At 45.4% G+C, this 24,551-nt stretch overlaps 1 protein-coding gene across 1 annotated transcript in view; it reads left to right on the top strand.

Moving 5' to 3' along the window:
* Positions 1-24,551, top strand: part of LOC135205772 (paraplegin-like) — a gene marked incomplete in the record, with an annotated part of 592,202 nt that overhangs the window by 154,862 nt on the left and 412,789 nt on the right. Inside the window, 1 exon segment of the mRNA XM_064236914.1 lies at positions 14,542-14,679. Coding sequence (XP_064092984.1) covers positions 14,542-14,679 — 138 coding nt within the window.

Here is a 24,551-nt window from a genome sequence, read left to right on the forward strand (position 1 = left end):
TTTCCATCGTCGTGCACGTGGCTCCTCTTGCTAGACAAAATAGTCACGCCCTTGGAAGGTGTAGTAAGCGCTGAATGGCCTTTGCTGCCCCATTGATTGGTGTTACACCTAAACTTCATAAAACCAACCAACCAACCTTGGAAGGTGTAGCTGCTTTGATGGCATCCTTCTGCTTAAGGATGGTGCCTATCATTGACAGATTTTGGCCATATTCCTTAGCGATCACACTCAACCGCATGCCAGCGTCATACTTCTTGATAATCTCCATTTTTGTCTCCAAAGAAAGCATCCTCCTCTTTCCGTGAACTTCAACTTTCTTGGGACCCATGACTACATATATATTGTAGGTAATTAAGGGATTTTGACGAAGGAAAAAGCTATTTCTGGGCAATGACCTGTGTCGCCCATTGAAATGCTTCCTTTAGTGGGCTCAGCCTGTGTCGCTCCGTGAAATAGTGCCAGAGAAATGGCTCCACCAGCTTGGAAAAAAGTGTAGATAATCAATAATTACAGGTAAATTAAAACTCTATTAGAGTTAAATACTATAATGTAGGTAATTGATTATTACAATAAACAATAAAATACAAGTAATTGAGAGTTTCAATGATCCTTAAAACTAACTTCTCTACACAGAGGGGTTAAATAACCCACAATGGTTCAAATAACACACACCAGCTAACAAATTATCACAAGGGAAAATAAACCCAGATACAACTATATACAGTACGAATCATCATTATATACAGAAAGTGCTATCCAAGGTAAAGTATGAACCTGGTAACGACCGAGCTACGGCAAGAATGCTAGCGAGGCAGGTAGGAGAGAGAGAGATGTAAGAGAGACATAGGCTATATGACTACTTATTACTAATTATGCAGTGTCAGGGGAAACTGTGTTTCTGGCTGCCACTGCTGGAAATTTAAGGGCCTCTAAAGACTTCAAGTAGTGACGCTTAAATACTGTCGGAGATTTCCAGCCTGTGTACTTCTTAAGATCTTCATATGTTGAAAATAAATAATGGAGGTGGCTACTGCCCTAACATCATGTGCCCTTGGAAAAGATTCCGGGTTAGCTTGTTTTATGAAATACAAAATTTGTTGTCTAATCCCTTTTAGGGAAATAGTATCAACTTTTTCCCTAATGAACAAGGGGCCTGAAGATATCAGGGCAGTCCTGCTTAAGTATGCTCTTAGGGAATTAACTGGACATAGGGATGGGTCCTGGGGAAGTGGGACAATCTTCCATGGAGTCCATCTATCTTGTGGGTCCTTATTTTTAGCTAGAAATTGACGATCTGGTGAGAGAAGTAGTTCTCCTGTAGGGAGAAATTCAATATGATCTGATTCCCTAGATAGGGCCGACAGTTCAGAAATTCTGGCGCCTGAGGCTAAACTTATTAGGAATAACGTTTTCCTTAAGAGGGTTATATAATTACACGAGTCATTATTAGTGTCAGAAGCCAATTTAAGGACATCGTTTAAAAACCATGAGACCGTCCTGGGTCTCTCAGTTGGTCTAAGTCTTGCACAAGCTCTTGGAATGAATGAAAAGTACGAATCTGTTAGATCTATATTGAAACCAAATTGGAAGATCTTCTTAAGTGCTGATTTGGTAGTAGTAATTGTACTAGCTGCTAAACCTTTTTCGAACAAGGTTCTGAAAAAGGTTATGGCCAGATTCGTGGACATGGTTTGTGCATTTGAGTCCTTTAAAAATATAGCTAGTTTCTTAACTGCTGAGTCATATTGATGCAAGGTCGATTCCCGTTTGTCAGATTCTAAGAACTGGATGTTCTGAGGATCGATGTTGGCATCTTTCTGAGCTGCAAACTTCATGATGTCCATAAAGTTAGGGCTTTCTGAATTCCTGAGGAAGCGGACACAGTCCGCGTTTGAACCAACTGCGTCAGTTTGGGATTGGGAATCCGTTGAGGCCTGAGTCCTAATTCCAATAGTAGAGGGAACCAATTGCTCTTGGGCCAATTGGGGGCTACTAGTGCAATGTGACCCTTGAACGTCCTGAGCTTGTTTAGGACTTTCAGGAGTAGATTCACTGGAGGAAAGAGGTAAATCCTCTTCCATACATTCCAATCTATAGCCATAGCGTCCGTGGCGTAAGCCAGAGGGTTCAGGTTGGGAGCCACATAACAAGGAAGTCTGTGGTTCAATTCTGTGGCAAAGAGATCCACGTGAAGTCCTGGTACCTGTTGACAGATCCATCTGAATGACTCCTTGTCCAATGTCCACTCTGTCCAATACCAACTTGATATGAGACTTCTTGGCTGTTCGTAGCCTTTTCATGGTAAGAAACACTGCCATAGCTTCCAGTACATTGATATGTAGCTGGCAGAATGTTAGAGACCAGGTTCCCTGTACCTTTTTGTACTGTGAGTAACCGCCCCAGCCGCTTAGTTAGGCGTCTGTGTGGACTACTAGGGCCGGCGGAGGAAATTGAAAGGGTATTGTCTTTGACAGATTCTTGATTTCCATCCAAGGGCGAAGCCTCTTGCGTAAGATCGCTGGAATGGGAGCCATCTTGTCCCGGGATCTTCGGTTTGCTTTCAAGCGCCAAACCCAGTTTATATCCTTTAGTTTGGCTTTCAATAGAACGTCCTTTACTGATGCAAATTGGAGTGAACCTAGGATTCTTTCCTGGTTACTCCGGGACGTCTGTTTCTTTTTGAGAAATTGCCTTGTGGCCTTGGCTATTTCTCTTCTCTAACGGCGGAATTGATATAGTATGAGAGTTTAAGTCCCATTGGATTCCTAGCCACTGGAAACGTGACTCCGGCGTCAGCCGGGACTTGGTTCTGTTTATCTGGAACCCTAAATGTTCCAGAAACTGAATTACCTTGACCGTCGCCTTGTGACATTCTTCGATATTGTGGCCCATACGAGCCAACCGTCCAGATAGGCTACTAACATTATTCCCTGAGTTCTCGACTCCTGTACTACTGTTTCCGCCAACTTGGTGAATATTCTGGGCGCTATGTTGAGCCCGAATGGCATTACTCTGAAGGAGTAAGCCTTCTTTCCTAGTTTGAAACCTAGGAATGGGCGGAAGTGTCTTGCTATTGGGACATGATAGTAGGCATATGTAAGATCTATAGAGGTGGTAACGGCCCCATGGGAAGTAAGGTCCGCACCTGTGAAACGGTCAGCATTCGAAACTTGTCGCAATGAATGAATGAGTTTAGATGGGACAAGTCTAGAATTATTCTTAATTTGTTTGAGTCTGTCTTTGGCACGCTGAACAAGCGCCCTTGAAACTTTTAAGTTTCTGACTCTTGATACTACCCTCTTTTGAAGTTCTTGGGTATACTCTACCAACTTCGCTGTTGGTTTTTGGTAAAAGGTGTTGGATGGAGGAGGACCTTGAAGCCAACTCAACCCCAGACCTTTGGTCACGATGCTCTGTGCCCAGTTGCTGAACCCCCACCGATGTCGGTAGAGGTACAGCCTCCCTCCTACCTGGGGATTCTCACCGATTTGCTGATGGACGACCACCTCGTGCTCCCTGGAAGCCTTTGCCCTGGTTGGTGGCTCTTCCGGCGCCCCAGTGACGGGAGGGACCCCTAGCTCTGCTGCCTCTAGCGAACCTATTGAATGCTTGAAAGGACTGAGATTCATAGGTCGCATTAAAGGCCGGAGAAACTGCAAAGGAGATCGAAGCCTGCGATTGTGCCGGTTGGGTTAAAAGCACAAACTACTGTTGCAGCTGTGCTTTGGATGTCGACGGTTGAGGTACTTGGGGTACCGGAACCGCCTGCATCAAAGTCTGTTGGGGAGCCTGGAAGGGCTGGAACTTCCTAGGTCTCTTCTTTGATTTGGGATTCGATCCAGTGGACTCGGGTTTGCGTTTGGACATGAGTCCCCAACGAATCTTCAGGCTCTGGTTCACCCTAGACGCTTCGCACAGAACCTCGTTCATAGCGGTGGCGGGAAAGAGGTCCGTGCCCCATATGGATGAGGCGATCAGCTTGTTCGGTTCATGGCGGATAGTGGCTTCCGCCAGAACATGCTTCCGACAGTTACGCCGAGCTACCATGAAATCATACAAGTCACATTGCATTGTATGCAGTAGTGACTTGGCCATGATTTTAAATAGCGTCTCTTGTCCGTAGATAAGAGACACCATCTCAGTCATCATCAGCGAACTGAGGGACCTGCTGAGCTTCATCCTAGCGACGTATTCAGCTTGAATTAGAGCTTCTGATAGTCTAGGCAACCTCTCGCTGAACAGCGTGTTACCGCAGTCCGGCTTGAGTTTGCCCACTGAAAAGGTGGCAGGAGCATCCGAGTAGAACTCAGCTGATCTGGGGAGCAGAAGGGAAGTCGGATCCGTCTCCTGGAGCTAAGGCATAGGCTCATCCTTCAGGACTGCCTGGGCTGTTGCCTCTGTCACTTTGGAGATGAATGGCAACGGAGTGTCCTCATTTATAGTGAAAATTGTTAACGGGCTCTTGAATGCAGTAACTTTTGTGTTTACTCATTCCCATTCATCAAGGTTCCGGCGCCAAGCTTGTTGAGCTTGGTCCCGGGTGAGGATTACTGTTTCCTTCGGGACTTTATCTTCCCTGTTCATGGCGGCATCCGTTAAACGGACATAGCCAAAGAAAGGGGGCTGGAGTCCCTCAGGATAGAACTCGAAGTCCTCTAGCCTTCGAGTTCCACAACCCTCAATAGTCAGCACACCCTCTGCGAATGGAGCGTGTGCTGCTACCCTCCATGGGTTGTTTGGTTTAAATGGAGGGAGATTGGATGAGTCCGGCATCAGCAACGCATGAGTTGCCTGGCCGGACTGTGCTTGTCCTGGTGCCATACTATCTCGGAGACCAGACAGCATGTTCTCCTGGGCTACTGTCCTCTCCGACAAGGATTGGATATTTTGTCCCGATGCTTCCAGTGTAGTTGACAGCTGGGTCAACATTCAGTCCCTCAGCAGTTATCGCTTGATAATGTCCTGTCGATCAGGAGGAAACGTCGCGTTAGAAAGAGAGAGAGAGAGAGAGAGAGAGAGAATTGTATAAGCAATAATAAATCAAATGACTCAACCGAATTTTACCATGCCCTTTGGTGCGTTGCTCGCCAGTCTAAGCAACAACGAGAAAGCCGTCATCAGAAAGATAGAGAAGACTCTTTATAAGATTAATAGTGCTGAAGCAACAGTCATTTTTAACAAAACATATCACCCTGTTACTACTAGCTCCGGTGCCCCGTGTATACTTATAAGAACATCCTAAGCAGATAATGGGGACTAAGAGTGACTCCACTGCAGCTCCGGCGACGCCGGAGCTGTAAAATCTGACCGATTAAGTGGATTCCAGCTTTCCTCCACGTGCCGGAGTGAGGGGTATAACCCAAGTCAGACCCAGGGTGAAGAGCGAGACGTAACGGGGTGGGATGGTTAAAATACCTGGCGGAGTTGGGGACTCCGCCGGGTAAAAAACTGGGTATAGTAAGAAATAACTTACAATAGAAGGTGGATGTTATTATGTGTAATAAAACATGCATGCAAAATGTAATCCCATAGATAGGACGGAGCCTTCACATATCCAAAGAAACAATGCTATCCCGAGGTCGGGTCCAGCTTGCGCCGGAGCCCTGAGGCCGCCGAAGCGGGGTGGGGAAGGGTGGGCTTCCTGGATAGTGAGAGGGATACACTACCTAGTGGGTCGGGGTGTGTCCCACTCACCCCGTGCCTGGTGGCCAACCATGGCTCGGTTGAGCGAGGTAACCCCCCTACACACCACTAGCAGCGCGGCAGAGTACGGCAGGCCTGCTCACCGAGTGTACTCCCCAGTGGCCATGTGAAACCCCCATTCTCCCCCCCCCCCCCCCCCCCCCTGGGAGACTCGGATGGGAGCGAGTCGTCACTCCACTGGAGTGGGTGAGCGAGGGGGGGGATGGGGGGGAACTGAGAGGGGTCGGTAGCAGGGTGGCTCGTATGTGATCGACTGGGAATACTCTCAGCCGGGTGAACAGTCACGCAGTGTGAGAGGCCAGTCGATCCAAGAAGGCCTATAGGCCAACTAGGTGCCGGCTACAAGAAGTAACACATAACATCAATATCCTGTCCTAACACGGGGGGAAAAGAGCGAAATAAAAATGGAGCGAGAGAGAAAGAAAAGGTCTTTGAGAAACTAGGTTAAGCGAAATCCAACGAAGGAAATGCTAGCCTAGAAACTCAGAGTGGCTTAGCCTAGATGCCGTAACGAATGATCGAGGGGCAAATGGCGAGGGTGGCTCAAGGACGGAAAGGCTACGGAGGAACTAGGGTCCTTTCGTAAAGGTAATAGTCAAGAGATCCTATCTTACTGATAAACAAGGGCTGATATGACAACCTCCATGCAAGAAAGGAAAGCGAGCGCCACGACCGAAAGCATGCGGTTCGGAAGTAGGCTATCCCCCGTGAACGGACTAAAAAATATACACGTCAATGGCAAATGCATCTTAAAATAAATATATAGGGTACTGCTCAAGTGCAATCAAGACCAATTAGTATGGGAGACCAATTGGTGCAAGAAAGCAGGGAATCATCACGCGGCTGGTGAGCCAAGAGGAGGCGGCGCGGGAACGGCAATGCACGTGTTACCGCTCACACATATAACCTAAGATAACTTGGCTTAATATGCCAAAAACCGTCTCAAAATGATCTCAAACATTAAACGCAGTACTTAACTTGGATGCAGAAGCTTGACGATCCATGTTGATGAACAAAGCGGATAAATCCAGACAAAAAAACACAGCACAAGGAAAAAATGCGTGTGGTGTGAACAACGCTATTGAAAGGAATGAAAACAAAAGGCGCTAGTTGTAGTAGTAACGGGTAGCGGGGCCTTGGATTGGCTCCTCTGTAGATGAGGGATATTGAGGAAGGGAGACTCTAAATGGCAAGGGACCTCTGGTAGTGGTTTCCACTCGCCCCAGATACCATACCGACACCTTTATTAAAGGTGAGCAAGCCAGTTTTCTCTGGCATTACTATTTTAGTTTTTCTCTGGTAATTATAGCAATATTTTATTAGAAATGAACACTAAAGGAAGCATTTCACGGAGCGACACAGGCTGAGCCCAGAAAAGTGATTTAGTACATATACGTATGTACTAAGGCTCTCACACAATACGATAAAGTAGTACTACAACAAAATCACTAACGAATTTATGTTAATAAACGAAATCGTATAGAACGAACGAATTCGGCGTGCGTATGATAACGATGCTGCTACAGAGTGGCCGAAGAAGAACGCTGCTACGTAATGCATGATGGGAGAGATGCTGACCAATAGGAGAGCAGGATCTTATGGCGGTGACTAGAATTAGGAACCAATGGGAGAGTGGGAGGATGGTGGCGAGTCTACTCGGTTGGCGGCGCGCGAGTTTTAAAATTATCGGTGGTCCGTGCGAATCTTGGGGCTTTACAGCAACCACCTTTCGTATCCTGAACTATTTTCGTATTTAAGAGCCAAAAAAATCTTCGTATTTGCTTTTGTAACTCTAATTTTTATACATTTAACTTACCTGTCAGATATATACTTAGCTATTTGACTCCGTCGTCCGACAGAAATTCGAATTTCGCGCACACGCTACCTGTAGGTCAGGTGATCTACTTACCTGCCACTGGGTGGCAGGACTAGGAACCATCCCCATATTCTATCATATTTTTTCTGTCGGCCATACTGGCAACATCGTTGTGGGTATCTCTGGCTGGATTCGTATTTTGCATCGCAATTGATCTTCGTTTGGACTTCTCGGTGACGTATTTGCATTGATTGTACTGGCATACGCGATTGTGGACCGTTTTTGGAATTTGATTTGGATTGTTCAACATGATGTCTGATTCTGGAAATGTGGTGAGAATGTGTGTGAATGTGGGCTGTAAAGTTAGGATGCCGAAGGCATCGATTGATCCTCATACTATTTGCAAGAAATGCAGGATGTATGGATGTTCTTTTGGTAATACTTGTAATGAATGCAAGGATTTGAGTGCGGAAGAATGGAAATCTCTAACCTCATACGTGAAGAAGTTAGAAAGAAACAGGGTGAGGAGGTCTTCTTCCAAACCTTTATCTAGTTCTAGCGGGGTTATCAGTAATATTATACCCTCTTCTCCTTTTACTGCCCCATCTAATGTACCTGCTCCTTTATTAGAACACACAGATTCGGCATCTGAGATTGCGAATCTTAAAGCCGCCCTTCGGAAAATGGAAACCAAAATGGCGGCCTATGAAGGTAAGCAGTGTGATTATAGTGCTGTGGATAGTGATATAAGTGTCCCAGTGCAGTGGAGGGGGCGTCTGATTGTCGTCACAACGCTCCCAGGCCTAGACCTCTTTCAAGCTCCCAAGCCCAGAGGAGAAGGAATGTCGAAAGCCGTAAGGAGGTTGTGGAGGATCCCCAACAGTCAGACGTCCTTCGGCATTTTCTGTATCGCCACAGAATGCCAGAGAACGCTACAGAAAAAGCGTTCTGCGTGAGTGTTTCTCCTCCTCGGAGAATTCCTCACCTAAAAGAGGTTGGAGATCGGCGGATCTTTCTCGCCCCCTTAAAAGATGTTTGGATGAACCCAGGATTACTTCTAGTCCTGAGCGTTTTCAAGAGGAGGACCATCCAGTAATTAAACAACCGAGGGTAGACGATAATGAGGAGACTAAAAGAATCCTTCGCACTATGCAGGATTCCATCACTTCTCTTGTGGGAGTTCTGTATAAAGACCCTCCCAGAAGGAAAGACGATTTCCTGCCTATTAAGAAGTCTAGGCTATCGAGGGTTCAGACTCGCCATAGTATTTTGTCTTCCTCTGATTTGGAATCGGATTCATCAGCCTTGCATAGGCCAAGCAGGATCCGTTCTCCTGTCAAACGCAGGCACGAGACGCCAGACAAGAGCGTCGAGTTTGCTAGACGTGAAACGTCAGCCAGGCGCGAGCGTCAAGATAGGTGCGTCACGCCAACCAGAAGCAGGACGCCTCCCAGGAGCGAGGCGACAGGCAAGCGCCAGGACGCTACGAGGCGCGAGACGTCAACAAAAAGCAGGACGCCTCTCAGGAGAGAGTCGTCAGGCAAGCGTCAGGACGCTCCAAAGCGGTTTGACGGCAGCCAGAAAACATGACGCCTCCCAGTGAGCGAGGCGCGAGGCAAGAGCCAGGACGCTTCGAGGCGCGAGACGTCAACAAGAAGCAGGACGCCTCTCAGGAGAGAGTCGTCAGGCAAGCGCGAGGACGCTCCAAAGCGGTTGACGCCAGCCAGAAGCAGGACGCCTCCCACGGGAGCGGCTTCTCCTGATAGAGAATCGGTCAGGAAAGAGCGATCTCCTTCTAACCTGGAACTGGAAGAGATTTCTGAGGAAGAAGTTTCAACTAACGAGAGACTTTCCAATTATAAAGTTTTAGCCTCGTTACTTCTAGAGGAGTTTGCGGATTCTCTTAGTCCTGCAGCTCCTCCTTCGCCGAGATCTCTGTTTTCGAGCACAAAAACCCCGAAATCCTCGGCTTTCTTAAAGATGAAACGGCGATCTCAATGAAGAAAGCCCTCCAGTCTTTAGATTCGTGGCTTTTATCTAAAAAGGAAACTTTGAGAATGGTTTATTGCTCTCCTCCCTCTGAAACTGGGGACGGGGAAAAGAGGCATTTGGTATAAGACAGAAGAGGCGATGGGATTGATGCTCCCTTCGTCGGCAGATTCAGATTTCTCGAGTCTTGTAGAGTCTGTGAGAAGACAGTCTCTCAATTCAGCAAAGGCGTCCTGGAGTATGTCGGAGTTAGATCAGCACCTTAAGGGAATTTTTCATGTCTTAGAGGTGTTCAACTTCTTGGATTGGTCTCTTGGGGTGCTGGCTAAGAAGACGAGTGAGCCAGATTTTCTAGATCCAGAAACTTTGCACAGTGTCCTATCCTGCATGGATAAGGCTGTGCAAGATGGTTCTGGTGAGTTGGCGGCTCTTTTTGATCTGGAATGTTAAAGAAAAGATCTCTTTACAGTTCCTTTCTGACGAAAGGAGTTTCTCCTTCTCAGAGGTCCGCTCTATTATTCGCACCTCGGTCAGAACATCTGTTTCCTTCATCTTTAGTGAAGGATGTTGCGAGATCCTTGTCGGAAAAGGCTACGCAGGACCTTCTTGTACAATCTACAAAGAAAAGTAGACCTGCAGTTAAGACTCAGAAGAAGGTGGCTCGGACTCCAGTGGTGCCCTTTCGTGGAGCCCCTTCAACTCGATCAACTTCGGAGAGAAGACCCTTCGACAAGCGAGGGAGGTCTTCCTTCCGCTCTTTTAAAAAGAGCAAATAGCAGCCATGTCATCCAAGCACAGGTAGGGGCCAGACTTCAATACTTTCTGGATGCCTGGTCCGTAAGAGAAGCAGATCCCTGGACTCTGTCTGTCCTACAGAAGGGGTACATCATTCCCTTCGTAGACAGACCTCCTTTGGCAACATCTCCAAAGGATTTGTCGACGAGTTACAAGGACCCTGGACTGAACGAGACTCTCCTTCAGACGGTGGTGTCGATGAGGGACAAGAATGCAATAGAGCTAGTGCAAGATCCTTTCTCCCCGGGGTTTTACAACCGCCTTTTCTTGGTTCCAAAGGCTTCGGGGGGATGGAGACCCGTACTAGATGTAAGCGTCCTGAACAGGTACGTGGAGAAAAAGAAGTTCTCCATAGAGACTTCAGCTTCAGTTCTGTCTTCCCTACGTCAGGGAGATTGGATGGTATCCCTGGACCTTCAGGATGCTTACTTTCATGTTCCGATTCACCCATCGTCAAGAAAATATCTAAGATTTGTTGTTCAAGGACAAATCTTCCAATTCAGGGCCTTGTGCTTCGGCCTATCGACCGACCCCTCAGGTATTCACGTATCTGATGCGGAACGTGGCCAAATGGCTTCATTTAGAGGGGATAAACATCTCAATGTATCTCGACGATTGGCTAATCCGGGCCAAGTCAGAGAATCGGTGTTTGGAGGACCTACAGTCTACTTTGAACCTAGCAAAGACGTTAGGATTACTCGTGAACCTCGAGAAATCGCAGATGATCCCCAGTCAGAACTTAGTCTATTTGGGGATTCGGATGGATTCTCGGGGTTTTCGGGCTTTTCCGTCCCAGGAGAGGATTGCTCGGGGATTACAAAAAATCTCGAGCTTCCTAGAGAAAGAACGGAGTTCGGTGAGGGAGTGGTTAAGTTTTCTGGGAACCCTTTCCTCACTAGAACAGTTCATTTCGCTAGGAAGACTCCATCTTCGCCCTCTTCAATTCTTCCTAAGAAGAATTTGGAGTTGGAAGAACGGACAGCTTTCGGACACTTTCAGTATTCCTCTGGAAGTAAAGAATCATCTGAAGTGGTGGATTTTTCCCTTAGAAAAGAACGAGGGCTTGTCTCTAGAAGTTCGGAACCCAAACCTAATCTTGTTCTCAGACGCTTCAGAGAAGGGATGGGGAGCGACTCTAGGGGCAAAAGAAATATCAGGCCAATGGAGGAAGGATCAGTTAGACTGGCATATAAACTCCAAAGAACTTTATGCCGTTCTTCTAGCTCTAAAAGCCTTCGAGACAGAGGTGTTAGGTCAAGTGGTACAGGTCAACTCGGACAACACCACAGCGTTGGCCTATATCAAGAAACAAGGGGGAACTCACTCTCTTTCTCTGTTCCATATAACAAAAGAGCTGTTGTATTGGGCAAAAGAAAGAAAGTGACTCTTCTCACAAGATTCGTGAAAGGAGAGAAGAACATCAGAGCAGACAGGCTAAGCAGGTTAAACCAAGTTCTCCCCACAGAATGGACCCTTCACATTCAGGTGTGTCAAGCTCTGTGGTCCCTGTGGGGCAGTCCACATATAGACCTATTCGCCACCTACCTATCCAGAAGGATAGAGAACTTTTGCTCCTTAGTGGAAGACCCGAGAGCGATAGCGGTGGACGCCATGCTGGCTGGACTGGTCATGGCCCTAAGCTGCCTACGCCTTTCCCCCCTTCAAAATGTTAGGAGTGGTGTTAAGAAAGTTTGCGGCATCAAGAGGGACGAGACTAACACTCATCGCTCCCTTTTGGCCGTCTCAAGATTGGTTCACAGAGGTACAGGAATGGACAGTGGACTTCCCAAGATCTCTTCCACACAGGAGAGATCTTCTCAAAAACCCCACCCCATTCGAGAGGTACCATCAAAACCTCCCCGCTCTCGCTTGACTGCCTTTCGACTATCGAAAGACTTGTCAGAGCGAGAGGCTTTTCAAGCAAAGCTTCAAAAGCAATTGCTAGAGCCCGGAGATCTTCAACTATTCGGGTCTACCAATCAAAATGGGATGTATTTAGAAGATGGTGTAAGAAGAATAAACTGTCCTCTTCCGATACCTCTGTGACCAACATAGCTGATTTCTTGATTTTCCTTAGGGAAGAATCAAAATTATCAGTTTCTACCATTAAAGGTTATCGAAGTATGCTTTCGGCCGTATTTCGAAACAGAGGTTTGAGAATTGCAGAAGATAAAGACCTCCACGATCTTATTAGATCTTTTGAAACCTCAAAAACCTTTTCTCCTCGCACTCCAAACTGGAACCTAGATGTAGTTTTGAGATTTCTATCATCTAGTAGATTTGAACCTCCTCTCAATGCGTCGTTTAGAGATCTAACGAGAAAAAGTATTTTCTTGTTGTCGTTAGCGACTGCGAAGAGAATTAGTGAAATACACGCTCTAGATTCTCGAGTAGGATTTAAGAGTGATGCGGCAATTTGTTCTTTCCAGACTCTGTTTCTGGCCAAGAACGAGAACCCCTCTAAACCCTGGCCAAAGAGTTTTGAAGTTAAAGGACTTTCAAATCTAGTAGGAGAGGAATTAGAAAGATCTTTATGTCCGGTTAGAGCTTTGAAGTTCTATTTAAAGAAGAAGAATGAACTAAACGGGTGTAAACAAAGCCTGTGGTGCGCAGTTCGGGATCCTAGTAGACCCATGTCAAAAAATGCATTAGCATTCTTTGTGAGGAGCATTATTACAGGTGCTCATAATGACTGCACGGAAGACTCTTTCAGGACTCTCCGAGTGAAGGCTCATGAGGTTAGAGCGGTAGCCACTTCATTAGCATTTCAGAAGAACATGTCTTTAAAAGACATTGTGGATGCGACGTACTGGAGGTGTAATTCAGTGTTCGCATCGCACTATCTCAAGGACGTTAAAGTAACATATGAAAAGTGTTTCTCTCTGGGTCCTTTTGTATCAGCCGATACAGTGCTGGGGCTGGGAGCACATAACGATCCTTAGAAAAATTTGTATTTGTTCAAAATTTTGATAGTACATAGATCTACCTTGTGAGACGAGTTGTGGTTTTTCTGCTGATTAGTATGCTTGCTGGCGCACGGACGTCCGAGCTTGGATCAGTGGGGGAATCAAGAGACGTCTTACTGACTAGATTGTACAAACATTTTTTTTTTTTTTTTTTTATTTTTATTTTTTGTTACGTTACTGTACGAATGTGTGTGATTCGAGTTTGTGGTCGTTTGCAAGAGGTTCGGGGCGTATAACTTCTTGCAATCTTAGAACTAACATGGATAGGTGAGGTGATCGGGATCGATGTTGTGCTCCTTGTATAAGGTCTTGTCAAGTAAGTGGATAAGCACCCATTGACGTAGTCCTTCCAGGATCTACCAAGTAAGCGGGTAAGACCCCTTTGGCAGAACCACAAGAACTCTTAGCCATAGATCAATATCTCGCTGAGGCTCTTGAGACTGTCTAGACTCCTGGATTCTATTCATGAAGTCTTCAGTCTAAACCAGGTGGGAACCAAGGTTTTATTTATTTATTACTACAACGATAGTTGTGATTCCTGTTTGATTCTATATTTAGCTGTCTCTTTCCCACCTCCAATGGTGTGAATCAGCTAAGTATATCTGACAGGTAAGTTAAATGTATAAAAATGATATTGTTATGATACAATAAAGTTTTATACATACTTACCTGGCAGATATATACAAAATTATACCCACCCGACCTCCCCTCAGGAGACAGGCGGTATAGAAAAAATATGATAGAACATGGGGATGGCTCCTAGTCCTGCCACCCAGCGGCAGGTAAGTAGATCACCTGACCTACAGGTAACGTGTGCGCGAAATTCGAATTTCTGTCGGACGACGGAGTCAAATAGCTAAGTATATATCTGCCAGGTAAGTATGTATAAAACTTTATTGTATCATAACAATATCATTTTTTGTAAGTTGAGCCTTTCGTATGTCGAGGTACCACTGTATATGTAGTATATGGCTTAAAGTTACAGTATAGATTTTCTTTTGCATCAAAATTTACATGAGTTAAGATTTCTTGTTCCATAAATACAAACGTTCCAAATTTGTAAGGAGCACCCCATTACCCATCCCATTAGCACATTCCTTAGTTATAAAGTGAAAGCTATGAAATGATTTAGGGCAGCAGGTGAGATGGAGCCTCCTCAGTTTTAATTAACACTATGAATTACATCTTTCAGCCTTTTGAATTATAAGAAAATAAGGTATATTTTTTTGGATAGTACTATTTAACTTGAAGTTAAATTTATTTTTCTGTTAGGTTGCTCGCTATGTCTCGTGGAATGAGTTTGTTCATCACATGTTGGCAAAGGGGGAGGTCGAAGAAGTAATTGTGCGCCCAGACTTGGATATTGTTACCATCATCTTGCATGAAGGAGCAGTTATTAAAGGAAAAAAGGTAAGAGTATATATGTAGCTGCATGTGTCCTCTGTCTGAGTGTATTGTATAGAATTTCAAGAATATAATGCAGATACGTTTGGATTAAGTTTTCTTCATCTTATACAGTAATTAGGATGTGAGCTTTGTTATCAGTAGAAAGAAAATTCTTACACTTTCATTTAGAAAGATACTGTATTAAACATAATTCTTCAGAATAAATATAAAATTTTTCACAAGTATTAAAATGCCCATCTTGACTTGAAGTTTCATATGTTGTTATTTTAGTTTACTCAATTCAGTGAGCCACTCAATCAATCAGTCACTCAATAAACCAATCAATCAGCCATTCAGTCAGTCGATCTGACTGCACAAAATCATTTGATAGTGCTACCCGTGCTAACACTTTTACATATTCTTACTTCATCACGCAAGGCCTTTTAGAAGCATTTGCTGGGCTGTTTGGAAAATCTTCATTTGTGGAGGTATACTTGGAGAAACCCTGCATAATTTGGAGAAACCCTGCATAATTTGTCATAAGCTCATATTCTTCATCAACTCGTGTTTGTTTTGTGAATTTTATAGCAGAGCTCATACCCTTAAGGGTGAGTGTTAGTGATAAGGCTTCGTTTGTGAAAGTAACCTCACATTTTTGCTACAGTAACCATTATTTTTATGATTTTTATATGGACTTTAACTGGAACTCTCCTTATGACATTGATTTTTAATTTGTTTTGAGAGGAATACAAAACTACGCTTTCATAAGTTACTAGCACAAGGTACGCTTTGGCTATCTTGACTCAAGACAGGATATATTGCATAGGCCTGTGGCCTGACCCTAACTTATGAAGTCTGCCTCTTTCACTGTGATCTCAGCTGTGGGTGTGTAGGGTTGTCTTCAACTCTCTCCCAATGTTGCTGTGTTTTCCTTTTTTTGTGCAGTGTGCAAAATTTTTTCATTGTATACCCTTTTTGCCTTGCTGATTGTGATTATTTCCCTTCCCAGTAATCATGTTTTTTGCTTGTGCAGTGTAGTGCATTTTGTTTGGAGCAAGAGGTCTTTTCTGTGTTTTGTCGTTCTCTGTAATGTGTGAACAATGTGGGTGACCTCTTTGTCGCATGGTGTTGAGCATTCTGTTTCAGCCCCCTTTGTGGAAAATGACTACCATGGAGTAATGTAAGCCTGGCTTTGGGTTTTATGCCATCCTCTAGGAAGGCTATCATGAGCCCTTTGCCACCCACCCTCAAGACCACCACCTGCAACACCACCTGCTTTTGCCTCAACCCCCTTCATCAGGAGTGGCTCAGCCTCTGTTGAGGTAGTAAGCAATTCAGCACATGCTGAACAATTTGGCCAATAAAAGTCATTCAGGGCAGCCACTGGTGTCTGGAAATTTGCACCTCCCATCATAGTCTTGCTCCTGCTCACGGACCTGTTCCTGGCATCGCTGCTGCTCCCGTCTCCGGGCTAGAGGATGGCTCCGACTACGATCCCATGATCCCACAGAAGCTATCGAGAATGAAGTTGAAGACAGAGATGACAACACCTTTCTGGATCTCCTCTTCGTCCGTTTCCTTCTTGTCGTCGTCGTCGTCATATGCCTTCTCCCCTCCCTCCCCTTCAAAGGTCAGAGATTGAGAAGCGGATGATAGCCTTCATGAGCCTTCGAGGGCCCGGCATTCTTCCTTCAGGAGGAAAGCAGCTGGCTCTCTCGTCGGCTCTCCCGCTCCCTTAGGAGCGGGAACCAAGACTCGGCCTCTAGGGGCACGAGACGCGGGAGCCTTCTCCCCGAGAGGCCTCGTACGAGACTTCGAGGGGTCTGCATTTCTCCTCCGGAAGGAAAGCAGCTGCTCTCTCGTCAGCTCTCCTACTTCTGCGGGAGCAGGAACCGAGATTCTGCCTCTAGGGGCACAAGACTCGGGAGCCTCTGTAGCTCATACGATGTTCCATTTTCCAGCCCCAAGTTCCAAGGCACACCCCACGTAACCTGGTCCGTGTCGAGATCTCGTTTGCAAGATTCCTCGAATGTGCTAACCTCCAAGGGAAGTAGCACATCCACTGCCGAGACATGGCTTCAGTTTCACATCGCAGCAGTGGAGCGGGAGGAGAGATGGGGTTGAGCCGCGGCTCAACGCCCCCACCCCCCCCCCAACCCCCCACCCCCAGCAATGTCCGAAACTGGTTCTTCGTCGTGAGCCTATAGCGTTGCATCTGCCCATGGGATAGAAGCAACAGTACAGGCTATTGGGTGGCGGGTCTTTTTCAACATCTATAACAATGTTGCAAGTTCTCACCAGGTGGTGAGCCCCGTCCCTGCGAGTAGCAGTGCTATTCATAAGGCATCGGCACCTACCAGTGCTGCTACTGGTCCTGTAGTCGCAGTACTTCTGCAGTGCGGTGAGAACAATCGTGACCGAGTTTGTTGCAGTTCTTGCCAGGGAGGTAGCCGCGTCTCCACAGGCAGCAGCGCTGCTCGTATGACATCGGCACCTACCAGTGCTGCTACCATACAGCGCGGGGAGAAGATCATATTCTCCTCGGGAGCTCGCATCGCCTATACGATCACGCTCTCCTGAACTCATGCACTTGTCGCCACTGTAGGTTGGTGCAAGGGCTTAGGTCACTCCCCAGGCAGCAGCGCTGCAAAGGGGAGCGAAGGTATATGATTCAACCCTCATATTCCATTTATCACCATTGTCATCCTGGTACACTTGCCTGCCGCCGCTGATGTTCCCTGGAGTGCCCTCGTATCATCCCTGGAGAAGGTTTTGAAGAAGTCGAGGAGGAATAGAGTTAGGAAGATGTCATAGTCTTCCTCTTCGGATTCATCATCATTGTCTTCGTCTGCCTCCTCTTTCCCTACTCCTCCAAAGGTCACTCGACCTAAGAAGGAGAAGGTCGTCTCTCCCCCCAAGAAGTCTCGTTCCGAAACTTCTAAGGGTCTGCACGCCTTCTCCAGGAGGATGGCAGTTGCCTTTCTCGTTGGATCTCTCTCTCCTTTGGGAAAGGGAATCGAGGCTCTGCCTTCAGAGACTAGAGCCTTGGCAGCCTCTGGAGAACGAGCCACGGTTCGCACTCCACCGAGTTCTGATGGCGCTGCCTGAGGAACCGGAGCCATGTCGGTGTCTCGTTCGCAACTAACTCCAAGTGTGCTGCCTTCCAAAGGGGGCAGCACATCCACTGGTGGTGGCACAAAATGAGAGAAGGGATCGAGCAGCGGCTCAAACCCTCCTGCGAAGACCAACACTGGTTCTTCATCAGGGGGGGGTCTAGGAGTGAGCACCGAAGCGGAAAAAATATTTTTTTCCAAAAAATCTCAGAGCGCTTAGTTTTCAAGATTCATAGTTCATTTTTGGCTCCTTTTTTTGTCATTGCCTGAAGTTTAGTATGCAGCCATCAGAAATGAAAAAAAATATCATTATCATATATAAATAATGCGATATATGATAGCGCAAAAACAAAATTTCATATGTAATTGTATTCAAATCACGCTGTGAGCAAAACAGTTAAAGCTAATGAGTTAATTATTTTTGTTGTATTGTACACTAAATTGCAATCATTTTGGTATATAACACATTGTAAAACGATCAAAGCAACACAGAGAAAATATTATCACAAAATGATGCATGAATTCGTAACGTGTGGACGTAAAAACGTTTTTTTCAAAAATTCACCATAAATCGATATAATGTTCTAGAGACTTCCAATTTGTTTCAAAATGAAGACAAATGATTGAATATTACTATACTGTAAGAGTTTTAGCTTACAATTGCAGTTTTTGACCATTTCGGACAAGGTAAAGTTGACCGAATGTCGAAATTTTTTTATATTTTTTATATGCAAATATTTCGAAAATGAGAAAAGCTACAACCTTCAATTATTTTTGTTGTATTCTACATGAAATTGTGCACATTTTCATATATAAAACTCTATGAAACCCCTAATATGAAATGAAGCAAATATTACGAGAATGCGACGTACTCATTTCGGAGATTTGCGGCGGAGAATCTGCACGTGGAGGGAAGGAAAAAGTTTTTTTCAAAAATTCACCATAAATCTAAATTTGTGCTAGAGACTTCAAATTTGTTTCAAAATGAAGATAAATGACTGAATATTACAAAACTGTAAGAGTTTTAGCTTACAGTTGGATTTTTTGACCATTTCGGTAGAGTCAAAGTTGACCAAACGTACTTTTTTTTCTATTTATCGTGATTTATATGCAATTATTTTGAAAATGAGAAAAGCTACAACCTTCAATTATTTTTAGTTGTATTCTACATGAAATTGCACACATTTTCATATATAAAAGTCTATGAAACGCCTAATATGAAACGGAGCCAACATTACGAGAATGCGATGTACGCATTTCAGAGATTTGCGGCGGAGAATCTGCGTTGGAGGGAAGGAATGATTTTTTCAAATATTCACCTGGCTTCCACTCGCCTTGTACTTTATACCCGACACCCTCTGGGTGCTCGCGTGAGGGTAGTAACCTCAGCATACCATGCTAGCTTTTTTCTCTGGTATATCTAGAATCTATTTATACTTTAACAGTGAGTGTAGATGAGAGGTTTGAGTCTTTACGACTCGCCTCCAGCTTTGACACCTCCGGCCAGGCGATATCTTCCTTGGTGGCCGAGAGGATCAAGCCTTTGGAGGATATGATGACCAGATTTATCCACTCCGGATCCCCGGCGCTGGCTAAGTCAGTGCCGGATGAGTCTAAGCTCTAAGCTTCCGCCATTCCACAAGAACAATCCATGGCGGTTAGCTTTGCATGCCCCATATTCAGATGGGAAGCTGAAAATTGAAGGGTGTGGGACCCGGCCATTGGAGGACTTTGAGCTCTTCCCGAAGGGTCTCCAGTTTCCTTTCCCCGGATTTATCAGACTAGCGGAACATGGGCTAGTTAGGGTAGACAAGGTCCCTAAGGAGACAGTGATCTTCCCTAGGGACCAAGCCCAAGCTGTTTGGGTACGCACCCTCACCATTTTTTAGACCCCAGTCCAGGTTCCGTCGCCCTGTACAGACAAGGTGGCGGAGCTAACCTTACAAGCTCTAGCAGAGGACAAACCCCTGCCAGTACTGAAGGAGACAGAGGCTACCTCTCTTCTCTTTCCAGTGAATAGAGAGTTCTGGAACGATGCACTGGCCACGTTTACTTCGGGTAAACTCGATCCGGATTGTGCTTCGACTCTGTTCTCCGAGAAGCTGCCTAAAATTCCGGACCATTTCATTAAGGCGGAATTTGAGGCAAAGACGAGACTGGCACGGTCCATCAACTCCGTCACTATGGCGGAGTTGCTGGCCACTACCTATCAGGATGAGCAAATACTCCAGGTCATGACGAAAAGTCTACTTCAGACTTTTGAGTCAGATCTCTATGATTTCGGTATGGCAAGGCGGGCTTGCAGGAAATACGTCCTGGCAGAGGCCTCCATAAGGCATGAGCCTAATAGGCTAATTAAATAATCAATCTGGAGAGAGAACCTTTTCCCACAAGAAGAGGTTGACAACGTCTCCCGAGAAGCCTCCAGAGCCAACCAGAGCCTACGGGTTATGTGGGGACTCCCTTTCAAGTGAAAGTTTGAGACCCCCGAACATCAAGCCAGACCCAAGAAACATCCAAGGAGATACACTCCTTATAAGGCCTCCCATCCGCAAACAGTCGTACAAGCAGTTCTGGTCCCTCAAGTAGGTAAGCCTTCAACATCGAAGGCTCAGCCGCAGCAGCAGTTTGTATTATTGCAAACTCTGCCGGCCCAACAACCTTCAACCTCCACAGCCATTTTAACCTCCCCAGCCTTTAACCCCGCCTATGAAGCTAGAGAATCATTTCGCATCTACAGCAGGCATACGGGTAGTAGCAGGGCCAGAGGTGGCTCCCGGCTACGAGGCGGCCCAAGGGGTAGAGGTTTCCGAGGAGGTAGAGGTTACAGACCGACAACCAACCAATGAGAACCTGCAGGTAGGAGGGAGATTGTATCTCTTCCGGGACCATTGGACCTTCAGTCCGTGGGCCCACAGTATAGTCTCCAAAGGCCTGGGGTGGAAATGGAAGACAGGACCCCCTCGGCCAGTAAAATTTTATCAGACTCCAACAGCAGACCTAGTGGAGTATACCAAAGATCTCCTACAGAAGCAGGCCATATAAAGAGTGAAAGGGCTAAAATTCCAAGGACGTCTGTTAAGTGTCCCAAAGAAGGACTCGGACAAAAGAAGAGTAATTCTGGACTTGTCGCGTCTCAACTCCTACATTCTTTGCGACAAGTTCCACATGCTGACAGTCTCACAGGTGCAGACCTTTCTTCCCCGTGGGGCCGTCACCACCTCTATAGATCTTACAGACGCCTACTATCATGTTCCAATAGCAAGGAACTTCTCTCCGGACCTAGGCTTCAGTCTAGGAAACAAGGCTTACTCATTCAGAGTCATGCCGTTCGGGCTCAATATCGCGCCCAGAATATTCACCAAACTAGGAAAGACGATAGTTCAAGAACTGAGAACTCAAGGGGTTATGTTAGTAGCCTATCAACAGCCAAAGTGATAAAATTCTTAACTCTGGGCTTCCAGATAAACAAGGAGAAATCTCGGCTAGTTCCGGCTTCCCGCTTCCAATGGTTGGGAATCCAATTGGACCTAGTAAGACACAAGCTGTCTCTTCCACCCAAAAAGGCCAAAGAGATAGCAGCGGCTACCAATCAGTTCCTCAAGAACAGAAAGGCGTCTCCGCGTACCCAAGAGAGAATCCTAGGTTCGCTACAGTTCGCGTCAGTAAGAGACGTCCAATTAAAAGTCAGATTAAAAGACATCAATCGAGTCTGGAGAACGAGAGCCATCAATCTCAGAGACAAGGTTTCAGTGAACCCATCCATTTTGACAAAAAGGCTTCATCCATGGACGAAACACAGAAATCTGGCCAAGTCAGTACCACTGCAATTCCCCCCACCATCTCTGATCATCCACACAGAGGCGTCACTGAGTGGCTAGGGAGGATATTCACAATACAAGAACGTACAGGGAACATGGTCGGATATGTTCCTTCAGTTCCACATCAATGTTCTAGAGGCCATGGCAGTTTTCCTGACCTTAAAGCGATTAACTCTGGTAAGGAACAGTCATGTGAGGATAGTCTCGGACAGTCTAGTAGTGGTACATTGCATAAACAGAGGAGGCTCCAGGACAAGCAATCTAAATCATGTGCTAATTGCAATATTTTCTTTTGCGGCAAAAAATCATTGGCACCTGTCAGCAACTCACCTGGCAGGTGTGAAGAATGTTATTGCAGACGCACTTTCCAGGACAACCCCGCTGGAGTCGGAGTGGTCCCTGGACAAGAGGTCATTCCGGTGGATTTGCAATCAAATCCCGGACCTTCAAGTAGACCTATTTGCCACAGAATCCAACCACAAACTACCGTGTTATGTGGCACCCAACCTCGACCCTCTAGCTTAAGCCACGGATGCGATGACCATAGATGGGAACAATTGGCAGAAGACTTATCTATTTCCACCGGTGAATCTTCTGATGAAGGTCCTGCACAAGTTACGATCTTTCACAGGACAAATAGCACTAGTGGCACCCAACTGGCCGAAGAGCAATTGGTTTCCGCTTCTTCTAGAGTTGAAGCTCCGACCCAAACGGATCCCTCGTCCGGAACTGACACAGATAGTACAAACTCAGACTGTGTCAGCTTCCTCAAGAATTCTGAATGCCCTAACTTTATGGACTTCATGAAGTTTGCGGCCCAAAAGGACACTAGTACCGATCCACTTAACATTTTATTTATAAAATCAGATAAAAGAGAAGCGAACGCTCAGGCAATATGATTCAGCAGTCAAGAAGTTGGCTAAGTTTCTAAAAGACTCAGCTGCTCATAAAATGACCACGAATCTGGCAATTTCATTCTTTAGAACTCTATTTGAGAAGGGCCTAGCTGCTAGTACCATCACTACAATCAAGTCAGCCTTAAAGAAGATTTTTCAGGTTGGCTTTAACATTAACTTGTCAGATGCATACTTCTCCTCCATTCCACGAGCATGTGCCCGCTTGAGACCAATAGACTGCCCTCATACAGTCTCCTGGTTTTTGAATGATGTACTCAAATTAGCCTCAGACACCAATAACGAGTCATGCTCTTATAGTCCCGCAGCCCGGACCGTTGAGATACAACGAACGAGATACTAACTGTAACCCCTACCGGTATTTAGGAGTAGACTTGTAAACTGTGAAACTGACCGTCTGCCAAAAATATATGGGTGGCTTACTTAACAAGCACCACTAATTACTCATTAGATTTTGGGTCTAGATCCAATATATGAGATACCAGATGAAACTAATATATATCTGCAGACTCTACTGATTATAGTATGACCAGTAACAGACATTTTGGAGGGTGGGTTCCCCCTGACAGACGCACTGAATAGGGGGGTTTAATTGGATCTAGATCCAACTTAGGAGATACCGAGTAAAATTTACACTACAATAGCACTGCACATCCTAGAATACTGTGGTGGTAATGACATACGTTTTAGTGGGTGGTTACCCCCTGACAGACGCCCCACAATGAGTGGGGAGGGGGAGACAGGATCTGCATCCAACATTGGAGATACCCAGTAAAATTTGTACTACAATTGCACTGCACATCCTAGAATGCTGTGATGGTAATGCCAGACATTTTAGTTGGTGGTTACCCCCTGACAGACACCCCATAATGAGTGGGGAGGGGTAGGGGGAGACAGGATCTGCCTCTAACATGGAGATACCAAGTAAAATTTGTACTAAAATAGTTCTGCACATCCTAGAGTACTGCGGTGGTAATGACAGACACTTTAGTGGGTAGTTACCCTCTGACAGACACCCAACAACGAGTGGGGGGAAGGGGGAAGGGTAGGGGGAGACAGGATCTCCATCCAACATCGTAGATACCAAGTAAAATTTGTACTATAATAGCACTGCACATCCTAGAAAGCTGTCATGGTAATACCAGACATTTTAGTGGGTGGTTACCCCCTGATAGACACCCCAGAATGAGTGAGGGGGGGAAGGGGGAGGGGGAGACAGGAACTGCATCCAACATAGGAGATACCAAGTAAAATATGTACTACAATCAGAGCTGGGCACTAAGTACTTTTAATGTACTTAAGTACTAAGTACTAAGTACTCAAGCAAAAAGTACTTAAGTACTAAGTACTAAGTACATTTTCTAAAAGTACTTAAGTACAAAGTACAATAAAGTACTCAAGTACATTTGTATCTATTGTATCACTAAATAATAATTGTTCAACCATGTGGTATTTACTGAATAGTTACCTTTCCAGTTTCCTGCAATTATGAATTTAATACAGTTGTAAAAATAGTAAAGTGGTAAAAATAGTAAATAAATAAAATGAACTGACAGGTTACATTCATTTAATGCTGAAGATTATAGATGAATCCTTCTTTCTTGATTTTATCTTGAAATACGTCCCATCAAAGAGTGGATGAAGTGAAGACACGGCACTCTGATCGTCATCTTCAGGACATGCGTCGATAGAATCTGTTGCTGATTGTTCCTTTGAACTAGATGTTGATGGGAATATTTGGTCTCTTCTAGGAGTTATAGAGCTCGAGTCCATTTTGCTAATCACATAAGTACACTGTACCAGTAATACTTGGGTAAAACTACACGTTCAAACAATCAACACAAGTCAATGAGACGCACGCGCTGAACCTCACTCTGTCACTGCCATTACCAACTGAAACCTCCTTGTCCTTGCTACACATAGCTCTGCCTGGCTAACCAGTTCAGAACTTGTTCAAAACTCGTAAGAATTTAAAAATCCCAGAAAGCATAACATAACAATGGAAATCTTTTTACTATAAACTATTGTGAGTAGCTATGTTAAAATAC

The sequence above is a fragment of the Macrobrachium nipponense genome, chromosome 11, assembly GCF_015104395.2.
Source record: "Macrobrachium nipponense isolate FS-2020 chromosome 11, ASM1510439v2, whole genome shotgun sequence".
In the NCBI taxonomy this organism is placed as follows: Eukaryota; Metazoa; Arthropoda; class Malacostraca; order Decapoda; family Palaemonidae; genus Macrobrachium; species Macrobrachium nipponense.